Below are 18,568 nucleotides of genomic sequence, written 5' to 3' on the forward strand. Positions count from 1 at the left end.
TAAATAATTCTTTTAAACATCTAACAAGGTACACTGGAGAACCAAATGATGCCCTTCGACATTTTAATAAAGCTCGGAAAGATCGTGACTGGGGCCAAAATGCCCTTTATAATATGATAGAAATCTGTTTGAATCCAGATAATGAAACTATTGGAGGTGAAGTATTTGAAAACCTGGATGGAGACCTGGGGTGAGTTATTTGACATATTATCCTTTTTTAAAAAACACTTGTTGGAGATAATAAACAGGATACTATACAAAAGAACTAAATTCTAGGATAGCAATAATGAAAGGGCAGATGAATAAAATAAATAGGCATTTCATTGCCTGTTTCAGAGAATAGTTATTTTAGCAAATTGAATAGTTATTCAATAGATTAGTTATTGCTAACATAACTATTCTCTGAAACAGGCATAAAATGTTTTTAGGTTTCCTAAATAATAATAGACATGTTATGAAGACACTCCCCTAATTGTAGAATTTGACAACTATGGCAAAAATTATCCACACAATAATAGTAACTACTTAACAAATGGTAGGTATTTTCCAGACCCTGTCCTCTATACTTTCTATGCACTATCTCATTTGTTTTCTACAATAGTATTGCAGAATAAGCTGAGTCAACTTGTTTAATGTGATAGTAATGATGGAGGCAAGATTTAGACTGAGTCCTGACTGCTGCTAGTGTGGTATACTGCTAGTCAATGGTTATTTATCAACCTGCATTAGTAGCCTGTCCTCTCTTTAGACTCGGGCAAGGCATGTGGGGAATGTATTAGGACATAAAGGGAATATGAGGTAGTTCCTGCCTTCAGGAGTGTGTAATTTACTTAAGAGGCAAGACAATACCTGAAACCTTTCAATCTGCAACTAAACATAAATGGATTTACATGGATATTAAGTATTGTTAGAGTTCATAGGAATCATAGCAGTACATGAGGTATTCAGGGGAAGATGCATGGAGGAGCAGGAAAAAATTAATACTAGATTGCCAAGAGATTTCAGTGACAGATTTTAATGCTTGGATTACAGAGATCAATTAGAGCTAGGAAGTGGCATGTTTATGGTTGTTATAGGAAGGTTGAGGTAACATTGCTGTTACGGAACTATAAGCTATCCAAGTGGAAATCTTCTGCAGGCAATTCAAAATACAAAACTAAAACTCTGAAGAGAGGTCACAGCTAGGGATAGAGATTTGGGAGACATCTGCAGAGTGCATAGTTGGAACTCCATGAATGGCCTCTTTGAAAGTGGTAGAATGAAGTAACAAAAATCTGAGAACTAAATGTTAAGTTTGTTAACATTTAAGGGATCTGGAGGAGGAAGGAAGGTCAGAAAAGGGCAATCAACATGGTAGAAAGAGAACTAAAGCCATGTAGTGTTACAGAAGCCAAGGAAGAAGAACTTTGAAAATGGTAGTCAACAGCGTGACATGTTTTAGGTAAGATAAGCCTAAGGTCTGAGAAGAAGACCAGTGGCTTTAGTGATTGGACTTTGAGTGTTTAATTTCCTTTTATTAATTGATTTGTGTATATGTGTGTATGTGTGTGTGTATAAAACAAGAAAATTGCTATTAAATATTCACTTTGCACTTGAAATTACCTTTTGACACACATAATTTCTGAGAGTCTGATAGGCAATGTGGTGAGGAGAACAGAGTAGATTTTATATGTCTGATAAACTTAGATTCAGGTCCTAGGTTTACCACTTATTAGCTGCATGACCTTTAGCAAATTACCTGTTTGAGCCTCAGTTTTCCTGTGTGTAAAATGGATTAAACATAGAATGAAATAATACAGTATTTGTCACTTTTTCCTCCTCCTTTTCTTTCCTTTCACTTTTTGAATAGATATATGTTAATTTTATTGTTCTACTTATAGTTTTATATTTGCTGGAATGCACACATTTACAACATGTAGATATTGTCCAACTTTTGTCTTCATTCTAGAGGAAATTAATGCTTAATGGTGTTTTATTGAGTCCCTATTAATTTTGTTTAAAATGCATTGTAACTGTGCTTCAGTTTGTATTAGAAGAGAATGAGTGACATTCTTCACAAAAGATTACTTTTAAATGAATGACAAAAAGTATAAAAGAATGCCCAGAGCTTTTTTGTACAAAAGCCAATTCTAATCTCAATGAATTGTATCATGAGTAAGAGACATAAGTGATTTATTTTTAATCATATACAGTAATTCAACTGAGAAGCAAGAATCTGTGCAATTGGCAGTAAGAACAGCAGAAAAACTTCTTAAGGAACTAAAACCTCAGACTGTTCAGGGTCACGTACAGCTTCGCATAATGGAAAACTATTGCTTAATGGCTACCAAACAGAAATCTAACGTTGAACAAGCATTAAATACCTTCACTGAAATAGCAGCATCTGAGGTTAGTGGATTTTCTTTTTCAGCTTCATATGTTATCTTTATTTGGTAGTATAGAAACATGTATTTTGATTAGTTGTTTATTTTCTGAAGAAACATTGACTTAATTTCCTGTTTTGTTTTGTTTTGCTTTGTTTTGTTTGTTTGTTTGTTTGAGACAGAGTCTTGCTCTGTCGCCCAGGCTGGAGTGCAGTGGTGTGATCTCGGCCCACTGCAAGCTCCACCTCCCAGGTTCATGCCATTCTCCTGCCTCAGCCTCCCGAGTAGCTGGGACTACAGGCACCCACCACCACACTCGGCTAATTTTTTGTATTTTTTAGTAGAGACGTGGTTACACTGTGTTAGCCAGGGTGGTCTTGATCTCCTGACCTCATGATCCACCCACCTTGGCCTCCCAAAGGGCTGGGATTACATGAGCCACCGCGCCCGGCTTAACTTTTATTAAAAATTAGGTATATAGTTGGGCATATACAATGTCCCCTTCTTTGCAGAAGAGACGATGTTACTGTTTTGATGTGTTGTTGATGTATTTCTCTCTACTGGAATGTTAAATTCCAGAGAAAGGGAATTCTTCAAAAGTACATAAGTTAATTCTCAAGGGAGCCACTTTATCCTCTGGAGAATTTCTGTGTTGTAGATGTAGCCAAGATTAACTTACTAAGTGGAAGTAAACACCTGGCTGCCCTGATGTCTTACCTCTTCACTTACATGAACTTGGAATTTTTCCAGCTATATAGCTACATGAGAGCAATACTGACAGCTTCTAACTTAGTCATACAAATAATTATATAATTTTTTATTTTTTTGACACGGAGTCTCACTCTGTCGCCCAGGCTGGAGTGCAGTGGCGCAATCTCAGCTCACTGCAAGCTCCGCCTCCCAGGTTCACGCTATTCTTCTGCCTCAGCCTCCCGAGTAGCTGGGACTACACGCACCTACCACCACGTCCGGCTGATTTTTTGTATTTTTAGTAGAGATGGGGTTTAATCGTGTTAGCCAGGATGGTCTTGATCTCCTGACCTCGTGATCCACCCGCCTCAGCCTCCCAAAGTGCTAGGATTACAGGCGTGAGCCACTGCGCCCGGCCACAAATAATGATATTCTTTGGCAACACTGAAATAACCTCCTGCAATCTTTTCAGATTTGTTATTTTCATAGTATTATTCTTACAAAATCAGAGGCTTTCTTCTCTTCGCTGTGCTTGAATCCACCTTTTTTCCTTTCCTTTGAAACAGTGTTTTGCTGTTGTCGCCCACGCTGGAGTGCAATGGCGCGGTCTCAGCTCACTGCAACCTCCGCCTCCCAGGTTCAGGCAATTCTCCTGTCTCAGCCTCCCAAGTAACTGGGATTATGGGTGCCTGCCACCATGCCCGGCTGTTTTTTGTATTTTTAGTAGAGAGGGGTTTCGCCATGTTGGCCTGGCTGGTCTGGAACTCCTGACCTCAGGTGATCCACCTACCTCGGCCTCCTCCACCTTTTTTCTTACTCTGTAGATACTGTTTTTCCTTCCCTCACACAGCACTTTATTTCTTCAATTACTTGATATTACGAAAGGAATTCTAGATACCCTCCCATCAGCAGTTGGTAAGTTACTTTTAAGCATATTCATTGGATTTCATGTTTATTCTTCCATTCAGTGATGCTGTAGGCCACTGGAAGCTCATTTTGTGTCTCTCAGAGGACACACAGAATTTTTCTGTGATTTCTTATGGTTCAGTGGTCACAGTGGCAACAATAAACTACCCAAAGCCCTGTACAGTGATCTCTTTCCCCTCACCTTCCAGGGCCCTGGAGGAGATTGAGATGTCAGGGGTTTGGGAGACCTGCAACTCATGTTGTGGCTTGGGTACAAGTATCCTAGATGGCAGCTTTATTACCACACTTGGAACAAAAGAGCAGGGCAGCACGTCAGCAGCAACCCTCCAAAGCAAGGCCCTTCTGCACACATTGAAGTAATGTGCTCAGGGGTCATGCTCTGTTGAATTGGCTTTGTGGAACAGATGGATGACAGCTGCTGAATGAAGACAGAGCAGAAGTAGAGCAATCATGTACATCTAAGAGAATCTCTAGGAACATGAGGAAGCACAGTCTCATGTCAAGTGCCATAGCTACTGAATGCTGTGATGTGCTATTCTATCTCATAACAATGAGAAAGTTTATTTTGACTAAATCCATTATCCCTACTGTGAAGTCTAAGAGAGGAAAAAAAGCCAAAAGCAGTGAATGATATTACAGCTATTTCCTAGAAAGACTATGCCTGCTTTCTGTTGATGAGACTACGTTATTTTTTTAATCATCCTTACGTATGTGGTTAGTAAAATACTATCTTCAGATATGTTTACTAACCATATTATTCAAAAGATAATGATACATGAGCTGAAGTTTCATAAGCATCAAATTTTATCTCACATTTTTTTCTTTTAACTCATAGGCTGCATATATTCAATATAATGAATATTCATTAAGCAGCCAGCAAGTGCTAAGCATAGTGGGAAACACAAAGATAAATAATGTATGGTCCCTTTTTTCAAGTTTCTCATAGTCTATGGAAGACAAGGCAAGCATACTGACTATGATGACTTAATACAAAGCAAAATGCGTTACATTCCTTACTAGAATTGCAAATAAAAATGCTGTAGGAGACAGTATAAGGAGAGTTGGGGGACCCTTTTGTAAAGAAGGTATGATTTAAGAAAAAATAGGATTTAAGAAGCAGGTATGATTGAAGAACCAGGATAAATTGCATTTTAACAGGCAGAAATGAAGACAGTGTGTTCCAGAGGAAGAGGAAAATGTGAATGAAGTCAGGGAGGCAGAAAAACATAGGGTATGTTCACAATCCTGTGTGTCATTCAGAGGGACTGAAAAAGAGGTATGTGACAGGAAATCATGGAGGACATGCTGGAAGATACATTAAACCCAAGCTAAAGTGTTTCTACTTGCTTTCATTGCATCACCTCAAACCATAAAGATGAGATGTTTGTAATACAGCTGTATTGTCCACATCCGAGTCTTGTCCTTGGCAATCTAAAGTTACTGCAATTTAGAGTTATTGAGAGACAGAGAGAGAAGCTGGCTCTAGGTCTTAGGATGTCTGCACCAGAAAGAAATACCTAATGCAGGGATTAGAACTCAGGTTTGCTTTTAGAGACTGTTCTTCAGTTCACTCAGGAGTGATCAAGTTGTGAAGAACCAGTAGATTCTAATCAAACTCAAAGTGTAAGTCAGAGAGGTTATTTTTAATTGTGTAGTGTAAGGGGAATGTGGGACCTTTTAATAGGACCCTCTTCCTCTTAGGCTGTCCTAGGACCTTGCTGACAAATACATAGCAGGCCTCTATTTTCTCTCCTCTCCTGGCCCACCTGAGGTGGGCTGGGTTGAGGAGAGGGTGAGGCTCTGTTATTGGTAACATCCAACACGTCTTCGTAATCTACAACCAATTGGTTGGATTTAACACTGAAACCATTTTGCCACCCCTTACCTAGAGGAACAGATTACATCTTGGAAGTTTATTGATAGACATAGAATTTGAGGTAAGGAAGTTTTTATATTTCTAAAAGCTGTTTTTATAAAACCCTGATGTACTGCCCTTCTCTATTCCAGAGTTATTTCTTACTTCCAACCACAATCAGTTGGACATTGAACATTTTACCACTCTCCTTTTACAATATTCCTTATCAATTACCCAAATTTGCTATCTTATAGTATACTTCTATTATAGTAATGATATCATCAGTCCTCAGTCACAATTTCTTACCCTTTGTTTTTGTTTTTATTTTGAGACAGGGTCTCATTCTGTCTTCCATGCTGGAGTGCACTGGCATGATCCTAACTCACTGTGGCCTTGAACTCCGAGGCTCAAGAGATCCTCCCACTCCAGCCTCCTGAGTAGCTGGGACTACAGGGGCCGGCCACCACACTCAGCTAGTTTTTCTTTGTTATTTTTAGTAGAGGTGAGGTCTCGTTATGTACTAGCCTCAGCCTCCCAAAGTGCTTCGATTACAGATGTGAGCTGTCCACCTGGCCCCTTTATTTGTATGTCAAGCTGAGGCTTCTTTCTTTATAAATGCATCGTAATCTCTCTGCTGAAATTTAAGAAGCATCCTACCTTAATCAAGAACATACACATTATTGCTTATGAAAGTTAGTTGTCTGGATAGATCACTAATGGCCTCCATTTTATATGAATTCTCATTAACCTATTGGTTTCATAGAGTGACATTCTCTGACTTCAAACTCTATCCAAAAGAATATCATATAGATTGTTTTAGGAAGCTGCAGGCTCCAAATCTAAAAGCATAATTTAAGGCATTAGTTTATTTCATGTACTTTCCAAGTGGTGAATTAATTATGTGCCTTATTTTTAACATTTCGTTGTTCAAACTTTATTGGGAGGAGAGGTTTTTGGATAAAAGGAGAAGGGAGGGGAATAAAGCAATAGAAGTCATAATGGGTAAGGACCATCGTCAGGTAAATTATTGTTACTCGCCTTTGACAGGTGAAAGAAGTAAGGAGCCTAAATGTTAAATCTGAAATACAAACTGCTCAATAAGGATTTTACTGAAACAGTTTTATTTTTTCTGTTTCTATACAAAACTCAAACATGACTATTTGAACCCCATTAAAGATAAAGTCTCACTAATTATTGTAATTGTGTGCATGTGGCATCTGAATAGTTGTCATTATCTTGAATTATCTTGACCACACAGTGCTTGACCAAGTTTCTTCATAGCAGCTTGAGGGTACTTGATGTGTTAAATAATGATCTGTAATCACAGTTATCTGTAATGGAGCTAGAAATGGAATCCACAAACTAGTTCTCATGTAGCATTTTCTGCTTTCTGTATGTTTTTGAGACATTTATGTTTGTGCATCTTGTGGTCTAAAAGTTTATTTTCTTGTAGAAGGATCATATCCCAGCACTCTTGGGAATGGCAACGGCTTATATGATCTTGAAACAGACTCCACGAGCCAGAAACCAGCTGAAACGTATTGCGAAAATGAATTGGAATGCTATTGATGCCGAAGAGTTTGAGAAGAGTTGGCTGCTACTTGCTGATATTTACATTCAATCAGCAAAATATGACATGGCAGAAGAACTATTAAAACGGTGCCTGCGTCATAATAGAGTAGGTGATTGAAGAGTAAAAAATAATTATTGACCTTTGCTGCATAAGCTTTCCATATAGATATCATTGAGTGTTAGTCCATTTCCAAGGATTCCTGTGTGATTTTTGAAAATTAAATGTTTTTTCTTACCACAATCAGAAAACAAGCATTAATAATAAGAAAAAAGCCATTTGTTCTTTAAAGTTAAAAAAAAAAAAAAGATTTATGCAATTTCAAGTTTCAGCTCTAGTGATGCCCTACTTAACAGAAAGTGTTTTTGGAATGTCAAACATTTGCCTGTGATTATCCATCTCATCCCAGAACTAATGAAAATTGCAGAAGAACATTAATTGCGGACGTCTGTCCCTCCCGTTAAGAAATACTCTTGAATTTACTGCAGCTGCATGTCATTTTCTCATTATTAGAATCTATTATGCATAATATATTTTGTGGGAGAAAGTCTTTTCAGCTTTTAATTTCATTTGTTTAATAAAAATTCCTTATCTTTAGGTATAAAATTGAATATTATAAAGTCCTTAGAATTTAAGACTTTTTACTAACATTTTGATGTTTAATTACAAAAGATGGTATTATAGCAGTTCTTTAAAGTTAAGATTTATTTTTTTGTTGAGAAATAATTGCACACAACTTAGAAATGATATTTATCTTCATATATTCATATCAATTACTTCAAAACCTTAATCACAGTAAATCTGTTTTATTCTCCTTGAGTGAATTAGATTGCAAATGGACCATTTATTTTTTAAAGAGGAATTGTGATTATCTAGTACTATTAAGATTCTTTCCTAGGAACTTAAGAACCTGAATGATCCAAGCATTTATCAATTTATAAACTATTCTAGATGATTAGTTACATAAATTTTATATTAAATTGGCTTTGAAAAGCAGAATGCTCATTAATAGGCTTTGAAAATCTAAATTGCTGAATAGTTTACCCTTTCATATCTGGTCTAAGATTAACCAAGATTGCATGGGAATTTCAGTGCACACAGAATTTCAGTTTGCCAGAATGCTGATAACAATACATTGCATGGTTGAACATGATGGCTGCTTTAGAAGCTTCATTCAGCCCTGCTGGTTGAATATGTTGATATTGAAAGCATGACATTTAAGAACTAAAGCTTAGGAACCTTGAATTACATAATTTAAAAAATGGAAGTCATCCGTATCTGGGGCAGGAAATGTACAAGATGACACTAGACTGTCTTGCTGTACCAGATGATGAAGGAAGCTATCCATGATGATTAGAGTTTGTGTCAGAGATCTAGAGGCCAACTTGAAGACACCTCCAGCACGCGAAGTTGGGATACTTTAAGTATCGATAAGAATGATAACTGCAATATATTGAAACACATAAAATATGTTTAAATCCATGACTTCTCAAAGATCCAAAATAGAAAAAACAAAACAAACAAAAAACCTAATTGGTGACCACTACAGTATGCTAGTGAACTGACTGCTATTTCTAAAGCTTGCAAATAAATATCCTGCCTTTTCTATACAGAATTGGTTAACCAAATAGTCAATGAGACGTTTCTCATCATAGACATTTTCCAGCTAACAAATGAAGAAAGACTGATAGACTATCCCCATTTTTCAACCCTGATAAATTTATATATGGATATAACATCACAAAAAGATGGAGAATCAGACATTTTGTGCTTCCCAATAGAAGAACATACATCAATGGCAGGGCTAGGGTTGGGATGAGACAAGGGAAACACTCAGTAATCAAGATAAATAATAATTTAATGCAGCTGTGCTGAACTTTATTGGAGCCTGAGTGAAAAGGGAATATGTGCATTCCTATATTCATATTTTTATGTTTTTAAAAAAATAGGTAATTGGTAATGGTTTTAATGAAAATATTGCTGGTGAGATTTCTTCCATTAAAGTGAGAAAAGTAAAATGATAAGAAATTAAGTTTAGGTATAAATAAAATGTTCAGTCTTAAATGTAGTGATTTTTAATATATACTTTCAGATTCTTCAGTATTTTTAAACTCATATTCTGGAAAAAAAATACAATTAAGAAATATACAAAAACACGCATCCATGTTTTTATGCCTCAGGCTCCAGTGTGGCTTATCATGGCACTGATGTTAGAAGTAGATTCACCCCTCCCCTCCAGAATCAAAATGGAATCCCAACCTCTAATTACAGTTTTCAGAAAATGTCAGTGACATAGGAATATGTTATATAAACACCACAAACATGTAGTCAACTAAACCTGCGTTGTGAGAAATTTGGGGATAAATATTTGTTTCTATTACATTTCATTTCAAGAAAAGAGACACAGAGAGACAGACATACTAAAGGGAAACCTCTAGATCAAAAAAGACTAGATCAAAACATTGACCACTTACAATGTTTGATCCTTATTCAGTCCTCATTCTAACAAAAACAAATTATATTGAGACAATAAAAATTTGGACAGTACTGGATATTTGGTGCTATTAAGGAGTCGTAAACATTTTAGGTGTGATAAAATTGTTTCTGTTTAAATAACTTCTTTAGAGATGCACACTAACACATTTAGACTTAGTTGATATGATATCTGAGGATTTTTTCTGTTAATACAGAAGGGTAGGTTTGTGAGATAGAGGTGAAACAGTATTAGTCACGAAATAATTGTTGAAGATAAGGGTTCGTGGAGTTCATTATGCTCTTATCTCCATTTTTGTATGTGTTGAAATTACTCATAATAGTGTACATGTGCTTGTGTAAAATACAAATGCCCTGTTGTGCATTTCTGATTCTGTAAAGAAAACCCTGATTCTGCAGATTTGTAATGGAGACTTGCCATCAGAATCATTTATTAAGTTCAGTAAAAAATTTGATTGCCTAGCCAAGGTTGAAAACCATTATTTGATTTGTCATTTAAATGGGTTAATATGATTGACTCTATAGTCACGAACATCCCATAAAATCTTAGTGATACCAGGTTTAATCTATTGATGTCGCCCATTTTTCTTCAGTCTTGCTGCAAAGCTTATGAATACATGGGATACATTATGGAAAAAGAGCAAGCGTATACAGATGCTGCCCTGAACTATGAGATGGCATGGAAATACAGCAATCGGACAAATCCAGCAGTAGGTGAGTTTGGCAATCACCTAGATTTTTCACAGAAAAATTATGTTTTATTTATTACTTTTCATTTAAATGCATTTGATTGTTTTCAAAACAATAAACATTGAGTCAATTTTCATCGTCAACCTTTCTGAAAGGAGAATACATTTTATATTTATAATATATTATTAGCTACTAATAGTTCAATTTCCTGAGTTCCAAACTTGTCCTCAGTCACCTCAGTGTACATCTAGTCTAATTCTGCCCCCTTCTCTTCCTTCTAAAAGGAGGTGCTATTTTGAAATTGGGAATGCCATGGAAAAAGATGTTTCCATTGCCAAGTAGGTTAGGAAAATATTGCATTAAATTTAATTACACAGGTTTCTTTACTTCTCAAAGCTGTTAAACACTAATGTATATTGCAATGGATATCACAGAGGGGCCATGTTTCCCACAATTATTTGACCATGGGCCATTTTTTTTTCTCCTGAGCATCTAGAAACATCATCCACTCCCAGTGTTTTATAGGCTGTTTGTTTGAGTAATGCTAGTCTACAGTGTCCCTAACAGAGGTGGCATCAGAATATATGTCATGACCAACCTCTTCCCTCATGCCAGGGAGCTTATCCTCATGTTTGTGTACTCTTTCTTTGTGTTGGGTTGAAATATGCCTCCTTGAAACTGCCCAAGTCTGTTTTCCAGAGCAATCTACAGAATGCCTCCCTCTTACACATCATGACCCTTTAAACTGCAATCTTCTGTCCTGTGTCCTAGGGCTTCTTTTCAAGCCATCTGCAGTTACTTGTCCATTCTTCCTAAGATTGAATTCTGTCTGAGTCTCTCATCTTGCTTGTTGCTGTCTCCTGGAAGCTCTAAAATAGTGTTTCCCAAACTGTGCTTTGGAGCACTTGGGGAGATTTTAATAATAATTATTATTTTTAACTAAAAAGAATGGAGTATGAAGGTGGTAGATGCCATGGCCATGTAAGTTTGGAAAGTGCTGCTTTATTTTTCCATGCCCCTCTGACCTGTTGTACCATAAATGAAAAACCTCTTAACTATGGTTTGGCTAGTTATAATTAAGCTATTTTTTTCTTTTGATTAGGCATTTTGTCGTTGTTAATTCAGCCTAAGATGGCATCAGTCTTTTCAGCAGCCATGTCACAGTGTGAATTCAATTTTGATTTGCAGTCAAATGAGTCACCCTCACACTAACTGCTGTCAGCTTAGGTCTTCCCTCATCTTTTAGTTTCCTGGAATCTGTTCTTATACTATACTAGACTTGTACAAAGCACAAGAACTAATGATTTTATAGTATTTTTTATTCTAAGGTGTGACATATCTTTCAGAATAAAGTCACCTCATAAAATAAAAAGTCCTTAAATGTCCTTAAAATATTAATTTTGACACTTTATTCCACAGAAGGAATGTACATAGAAGTTAAATTATTTATATATTCCATTCCTTGGAAGACCTCAACAAATAAAGAGATTCCAAATGACTAGTTCTTTCATTGTGTCATCATTGTATTTCATAGATTATTTTATCAGTTCCTCCAACTTTGCTTTGGTAAACATTTCTTTCTAAGGCTCTCCATTAATTCCTCAATTTCATCCTTAAGATTGTCATTGCATCTCACTTCCTCAACCTGCCTGCCAAATAAACAATGCATTTCACTTTTTCAGTTGTCAGAAAACCCTTAAAATCGTGCTCATGGCCAGGCGGGGTGGCTCACGCCTGTAATTCGAACACTTTGGGAGGCCAAGGTGGGCGAATCACGTGAGGTCAGGAGTTTGAGACCAGCCTGGCCAATATGGTGAAACACCGTCTCTACTAAAAATACAAAAATTAACGGGGCATGGTGGTGGCCACCTGTAATCCCAGCAACTCGGGAGGCTGAGGCAGGAGAATTGCTTGAACCCGGGAGGCAGAGTTCGCAGTGAACCAAGATCACACCACTGCACTGCAGCTTGGTTGACAGAGTGAAACTCTGTCTCAAAAAAAAAAAAAAAAAAAAAAAAAAAATCATGCTCATGCTCTTTCCATAGATTTCAGGATTGAATATTATTATGAGAGGCACCAGGATGAATGATGAATGGATAATTTGCTTGACTGCAGTAAATTGCAAAAATTTATTTATAAATAAATATATATACACACACATATATACACACCCACATCATTTTGTACACCTTAAATATATACGAGGAAAAAAAGAAACACACTAGGAACAACTGAGATCCAATGAGAGAAGAAACTGTTCATGTTGCCCCCTCCATACCCATTCTCAGGTTACGTGACAGTCATTAGACTGTGTACAATGTTTGCGTTCTCTCTGTCTCTCCTGGTTGCATGTGGTTGAGTTCTAGTAAGTGTGGCAGGTACAGTGCAGCTGCAGTGCACATTTTCTTTCCCCTTTTGAGCTCTTTATTTCCTCTGAAATTTTTGTACTAGGTCAAGTATCAAGTTTCTTCCAGTGTTAAAATTCTGTGATGATAATATATTGAATGTTTACATATTAAAAAATGCTAATATTTTGTGGTATTCTAAGGTTTTAAAAACCATTTCACAAGTATTTTATGTGATTTTTAAAATTATACTAAGAGTTAGAGGGAGGAGTTGTTATTCCTGGTTTAGCAATGAGGAAACCTGAAAATGACAGCTCAAGCCACTTGCGTAAGATCCCAAAGCTAGTCAGGAAGCCACAAACCAAAACTGACATCTTGACTAGTTTCCATGTAAGTATGTTTGGCATGACATCTTAAAAATTGCTTTTCTTTTTGAATGTCACAAACCATTTTAGTTCATTTTAGAATTTGTTGGTAATGACATCAAATTTACCTCTCTGGAACATCGTATTTTTGTCTAAAATCTGAGCTGTGAGTTTCTGTCATAGGCCCTGTGCATGTGTGCCTGTGTGCGTGTGTGTGTGTGTAGATATGTATATATACAGTCATGTGTTGCTTAACAGTGGAAATATTCTGAGATATGCATCATTAAGCAATTTCATTATTGTGTGAACATCTTAAGAGTATACTTACACAAACCTGGGTGCTAGATCCTACTACACACCTGGGCTATCTGGTATAGCCTATTGCTCCTAGGCTGCACGCCTGTACAGCATGTTACTATCCTGAATGCTATAAGCAGTGTGTGTATGTAAACGTATAAAAGGTACAGCAAAAATACAGTATTAAAATCTTTGGGACCACCATGATGTATGTGATCTGTTGTTAATGAAACATCATCATGCAGTGCCCGACTATATAAAATAGTATGAATTTTAGATCATTTCTGTTTCTTTCTTTTTACTACCATCTGATAATGTTCTTTTCAAACACTTAAAATTTTAAACATTTGTTTTGGTACTTTTATTAGAGCCCAAGAGCACTATTCACATTTCTTATTTCATATTTTTAAGAGGTAGAGTGAGATATTTATTATTACACATTATTTTACATTGCATTATATCTTATTTACTGAGTGCACAGCTGCTGTTACCTTTCTTGTCTTCTTTTCTCATTTTTATAGCATATTACAGGAGAACAACATCCATTAAAAGGAATGTCTTAAACATTCTTCTAATTGTTGGTAGTAGAAATATGGCATTTCACTATCAGTAATTGTGATAATTCTTACCAGTCATTGATGACTAATCTGCCTTCCTCTGTGTCGCCCTCCTACGTGCTTTGTCTTTTCGCCATACTCCAAGTTCATCAACTCCCTATGTGTCCTACCACTGGCCTTAATCCACGCAGTTTCCTCTGTCTGAGAGTGTCCTTGATTCCCACCTTAGGCTAGTTTATGCCTCATTCTTCAGATTTTGGACATCTCTTGATACTCTCTTCTTCCCCGATTCAGGTTCTTTATGGTAATTCACTTGGCCTGGATCTTTCTTTCATAGCATTTATCTCAGTTTTGAAATTATTCATTTACTCAAGGAACTATTTTAAAATGTATTTTTTCTCCTAATAGAATGCAAACCTCATAACTGTAGGCATCAGTTTGCCTGTGTAAGTGCTAAATAAATCTGTACTGTGTAAATGAATGGCTGTGTTGTCATTTACTGCCTTATGATGAGTTTTTACTATAACCTGAAATAAATGAGACTTTTCTAGTAAGTTATAGAAACCACAGTTGTGGGATGGCAGCTTTCTGACTGATCAGTGTACTCACCGTGATCCTTTTTTCCAACTCCACTTTCTTTTCTTCTTACACTTCTTTTGTGTCACTCTGCCTTCTGTTATCACACGACTTCTCTGTATAGTGTAGTTTAGTTGTTCATTCACCAGCCTCCCTTACAGATTCTCTAGTGAGTAAGCAAAAAGAGGAGGAGGCAAGGAAAAGTAATAGTAGCAGTGTACTCCATCATTCTGTTTTATGGTTTTTGTCTTAACAGGATACAAACTGGCATTTAATTACTTAAAAGCAAAAAGATATGTGGATTCAATTGACATATGTCACCAGGTAAACACTTAAATTTAGATTCCTTAAAATTTTTCAGATGCACAATTTCCTACTTTTTAAAATCTCCAGATGTATATGAATAGAAGTAGAGGATATATAATTTTAGTTAAATAATTTATCAAGTATGTTTAGGAAGATTATCCATGTTCAAAATTTAGAAAGTGATGTTCACCTAAATAAAAAACATGTTTTTACTTTGAGATCAAATAATAAAATGTTTATGTCAATTTAAAGACAAAGACCACTGAAGGGTACATATTAAACAATAAACCATAGAATATTTACATGTATGGAAAGGAGTAGGATTAAAGAGGTGGAGTAAAAGAGACTTTTACTTTAAAAATAAATAAATAAATAAAAAGGACCAGTGGCAGAAACATGTTAAATAAAATTTAGTCTTTAAGTTAGCAGATATTTGAAGATAATATAGATTCTCCAGATCATTGTTCTGATTAGAAGTTCTTATGAATGTGTCTGAATCTGGTTATTAGAGAATTCAGATTGATCAATTAGAGATTAAAAAGGAATTCTATTAGAAGTCATTCAATTACATTCTGTAATTCATCCCCTACGAAATGATCACCTACTTAAATGGCAAATATTTAAATTATGGTTTTAGAATTTAATCTCTTTATATATACATTGTCCCATTGATGTTCCATGTAAGACATTCTATTAAACATTGTGAGGACCTCCATGAGAAGTTCCTTAGAAAAGAATTTTGTAATGCCCCTTATCCCACAGAGCTATCTGTTAGCATCATTACAGTAAATACTTGGCCTTAGTAATTGCGGTTAGTTACTGAGTCTCTGTAAAGCAGTATTTCAGTCAGGTTAGGGTTGTATGCTAATGTAAGGCTATATATTAGGATCATTTTTGGAGTTATTTAAAAAGAAACAAGTATCTCCCCACTCTTAGACTCAGTAGATCTAGAAATATGTATATCTCAAGATCATTTCAGGTAAAGCTAATGTGTGCTGCTGTATAAAAGTCACTTTCTAAGGGTTTATCAAATATTATGAATGAAAAGCTAAATTATAAAACTATTCTAAATCATTGATACATAATTGTTTTATACAACTAATCTATTAGCTAAGCAATTATATTTGTTTTATTTTCTACATTTGATATTCACATTCTATTGTTCTCATCTAACTACCATTAATAGAAAGGAATCATCATGTTACATTTAAAATGCCACCATTAAAAAGTGTTATAGCCATTGTAGTATTAGTACAAGGAAATCTTAACTGTAATGCTCATTTCTAGTAAGTTTTTTAGCTCCGTAGTTTTTGATCATTAGTTACAAGTTTTTGTGGATTCTTTATTTGTTTTGCAGGTTCTTGAAGCACATCCAACTTATCCAAAAATCAGAAAGGATATACTTGATAAGGCCCGTGCATCTTTAAGACCTTGAAAATAATTTTAACTTAGGTGTTGGTTTAACAGCAAATGAAAGAAATCTAACTTTCAGTTCTTCCTGTTCAAAACAGGTTTGAGCTCAGTGCTTTGTTAATACAAGTATCCCCTTTTTTGTCCAGCAGAGGTTGCTGTTGTACATCAAGAAAAGTACTGTGGTACTATGTGAAATTGGTGTTTCCTAATGGAGTTGAATGAGAGCTGCTCTATTTGACTCTGTTTTGATTAGGTACAGATTTGGTGACTCTGTGGTAAAGACTATAATTATTTCTATAAAGAATATTTTGTTAAAATCTAGGTAATTAAATACCCTGTATCTTTTCTAAGGAATATTGTTTATTTCAGGAAATATATTTAAAATGCATTGTTCTCTTTTAAAGTGGTTTTGTTATATTCTTTTTTTTTTTTTTTTTAAGACGGAGTCTTGATCTGCCACCCAGGCTGGAGTGCAGTGGCACGATCTTGGCTCGCTGCAACCTCTGCCTCCTGGGTTCACGCGATTCTCCTGCCTCAGCCTCGCGAGTAGCTGGAACTAAAGGCATGTGCCATCACGCCCAGCTAATTTTTTGTATTTTTAGTAGAGACAGGATTTCACCATGTTAACCAGGATGGTCTTGATCTCCTGACCTCGTGATCTGCCTGCCTCGGCCTCCCAAAGTGCTGGGATTATAGGCGCGAGCCTATGCTCCCAGCCTGTTTTTGTTGTATTCTGTGTTGTTTCAAAGATTGGAATAAATCTGCCTGCAAATAACTCATGAAAAAGACAATATATATATTTTAAATATATATTTTAATAAAGGTTTTATAAATGTATGGTTTATATTCCTGTTGGAACTCAAAAGACGTGGTAAGTTTTGCAAAATCAGGGTAAGCTCCCCCTGCATTCTGTAATGTTAATGGGTGGTGCTATATTGCAGAAAATGTAACTTTCATTAAAAAATCTTTTTTGGAAGAGGATAAAGAGTGTGTGTTTCCCTTTCCTTTCTTGAGCTCATTCTTCCTGCTTTCAAGGCTGCTGTGGTCTTAAGAAATAACCAGGACCTGAAATCTCAATTTAAATAGGTCCCTTATTAGGGATATTTAACCCTAGCCTAGAAAACTTAGTCTGCAGGTGTAATTTCAGACACTGTTACATTTGATGGTAAAGGCTGACCAAATACTTTTGGTCAGCAGGGAGTCACAAAGCACCCCATGTGAAGGCAACAGTTTCCCCAGCTCTGTCTAATAGCACCCTGGCATAGAAGCTTTCACTCTTACACTAAATTTAACCTAATCTAGACTTAATCCTTAGCATTATTTTTAATTTCTCATCTACATCTTTTTCAATTTTCCCTAAAATTGTAGTAAACACAGTCCTCAATTTTATTTGCATTTACAATAAACAGTATTTATAAGTCATTTGCTGCTTTTTATTAAATGTCCTGTGTTTGTTTTGAACGACATTCTCTTGTTTCTGATCATTTCTCCCATTTTTCAAAATCCTTTTCATTTCAATTATGTTATAAAATTCCAAATATTCCTCTTTTCACTTAGCAAAACAGGTGTGTGTGTGTGTGTTTTGTTTATTTTGTTTTTTTTTTTTTTGAGAAAGAGTCTCACTGTCACCCAGGCTGGAGTGCAGTGGTGCTATCTTCCCCACTGCAACCTCTACCTCCTGGATTCAAGCAATTCTCCTGCCTCAGCTTCCTGAGTAGCTGGGACCACAGGCGCACGCCTGACTAATTTTTGTATTTTTAGTAAAGATGGGGCTTCACCATATTGGCCAGGCTGGTCTCGAACTTCTGGCCTCAAGTGATCTGGCCGCCTTGTCACCTAGCTTTTGTTTATGGCATTTCATAGAAATGTTTAATAATAAGAGCATTTATGAGGCACTTCATATATGTTAAAATGCTTTTATATTTCTTACATTTGATCTTCGCAAACCTATAATGCCAGAATTATTATCCCTGTTTTACAAATCTGGAATCATGAAACATTACCTCTTTTTCTTAATTCAGGTGGAGGAATATCTTTCAGCCTGAGTGGACTTTTTTTTTTTTTTTTTTTTTGAGACGGAGTCTTGCTCTGTCCCCCAGGCTGGAGTGCAGTGGCGCGATC

The 18,568-nt window shown here is 36.0% G+C and overlaps 1 protein-coding gene across 1 annotated transcript in view; it reads left to right on the plus strand.

Annotated features, from left to right (window-relative positions):
• Positions 1-17,869, plus strand: part of TTC21B (tetratricopeptide repeat domain 21B) — an 80,943-nt gene extending 63,074 nt beyond the window's left edge. The window contains exons 24-29 of the mRNA XM_011990985.1: positions 29-190; positions 2,193-2,388; positions 7,289-7,513; positions 10,492-10,612; positions 14,985-15,052; positions 16,392-17,869. Of these exons, the coding sequence (XP_011846375.1) occupies positions 29-190; positions 2,193-2,388; positions 7,289-7,513; positions 10,492-10,612; positions 14,985-15,052; positions 16,392-16,469 (850 nt within the window). The 3' untranslated portion in view covers positions 16,470-17,869. The remainder of the gene's footprint in view (positions 1-28; positions 191-2,192; positions 2,389-7,288; positions 7,514-10,491; positions 10,613-14,984; positions 15,053-16,391) is intronic.
• The last annotated feature ends 699 nt before the right edge of the window (positions 17,870-18,568 follow it).

The sequence above is a fragment of the Mandrillus leucophaeus genome, unplaced genomic scaffold, assembly GCF_000951045.1.
Source record: "Mandrillus leucophaeus isolate KB7577 unplaced genomic scaffold, Mleu.le_1.0 Scaffold389, whole genome shotgun sequence".
In the NCBI taxonomy this organism is placed as follows: domain Eukaryota; kingdom Metazoa; phylum Chordata; class Mammalia; order Primates; family Cercopithecidae; genus Mandrillus; species Mandrillus leucophaeus.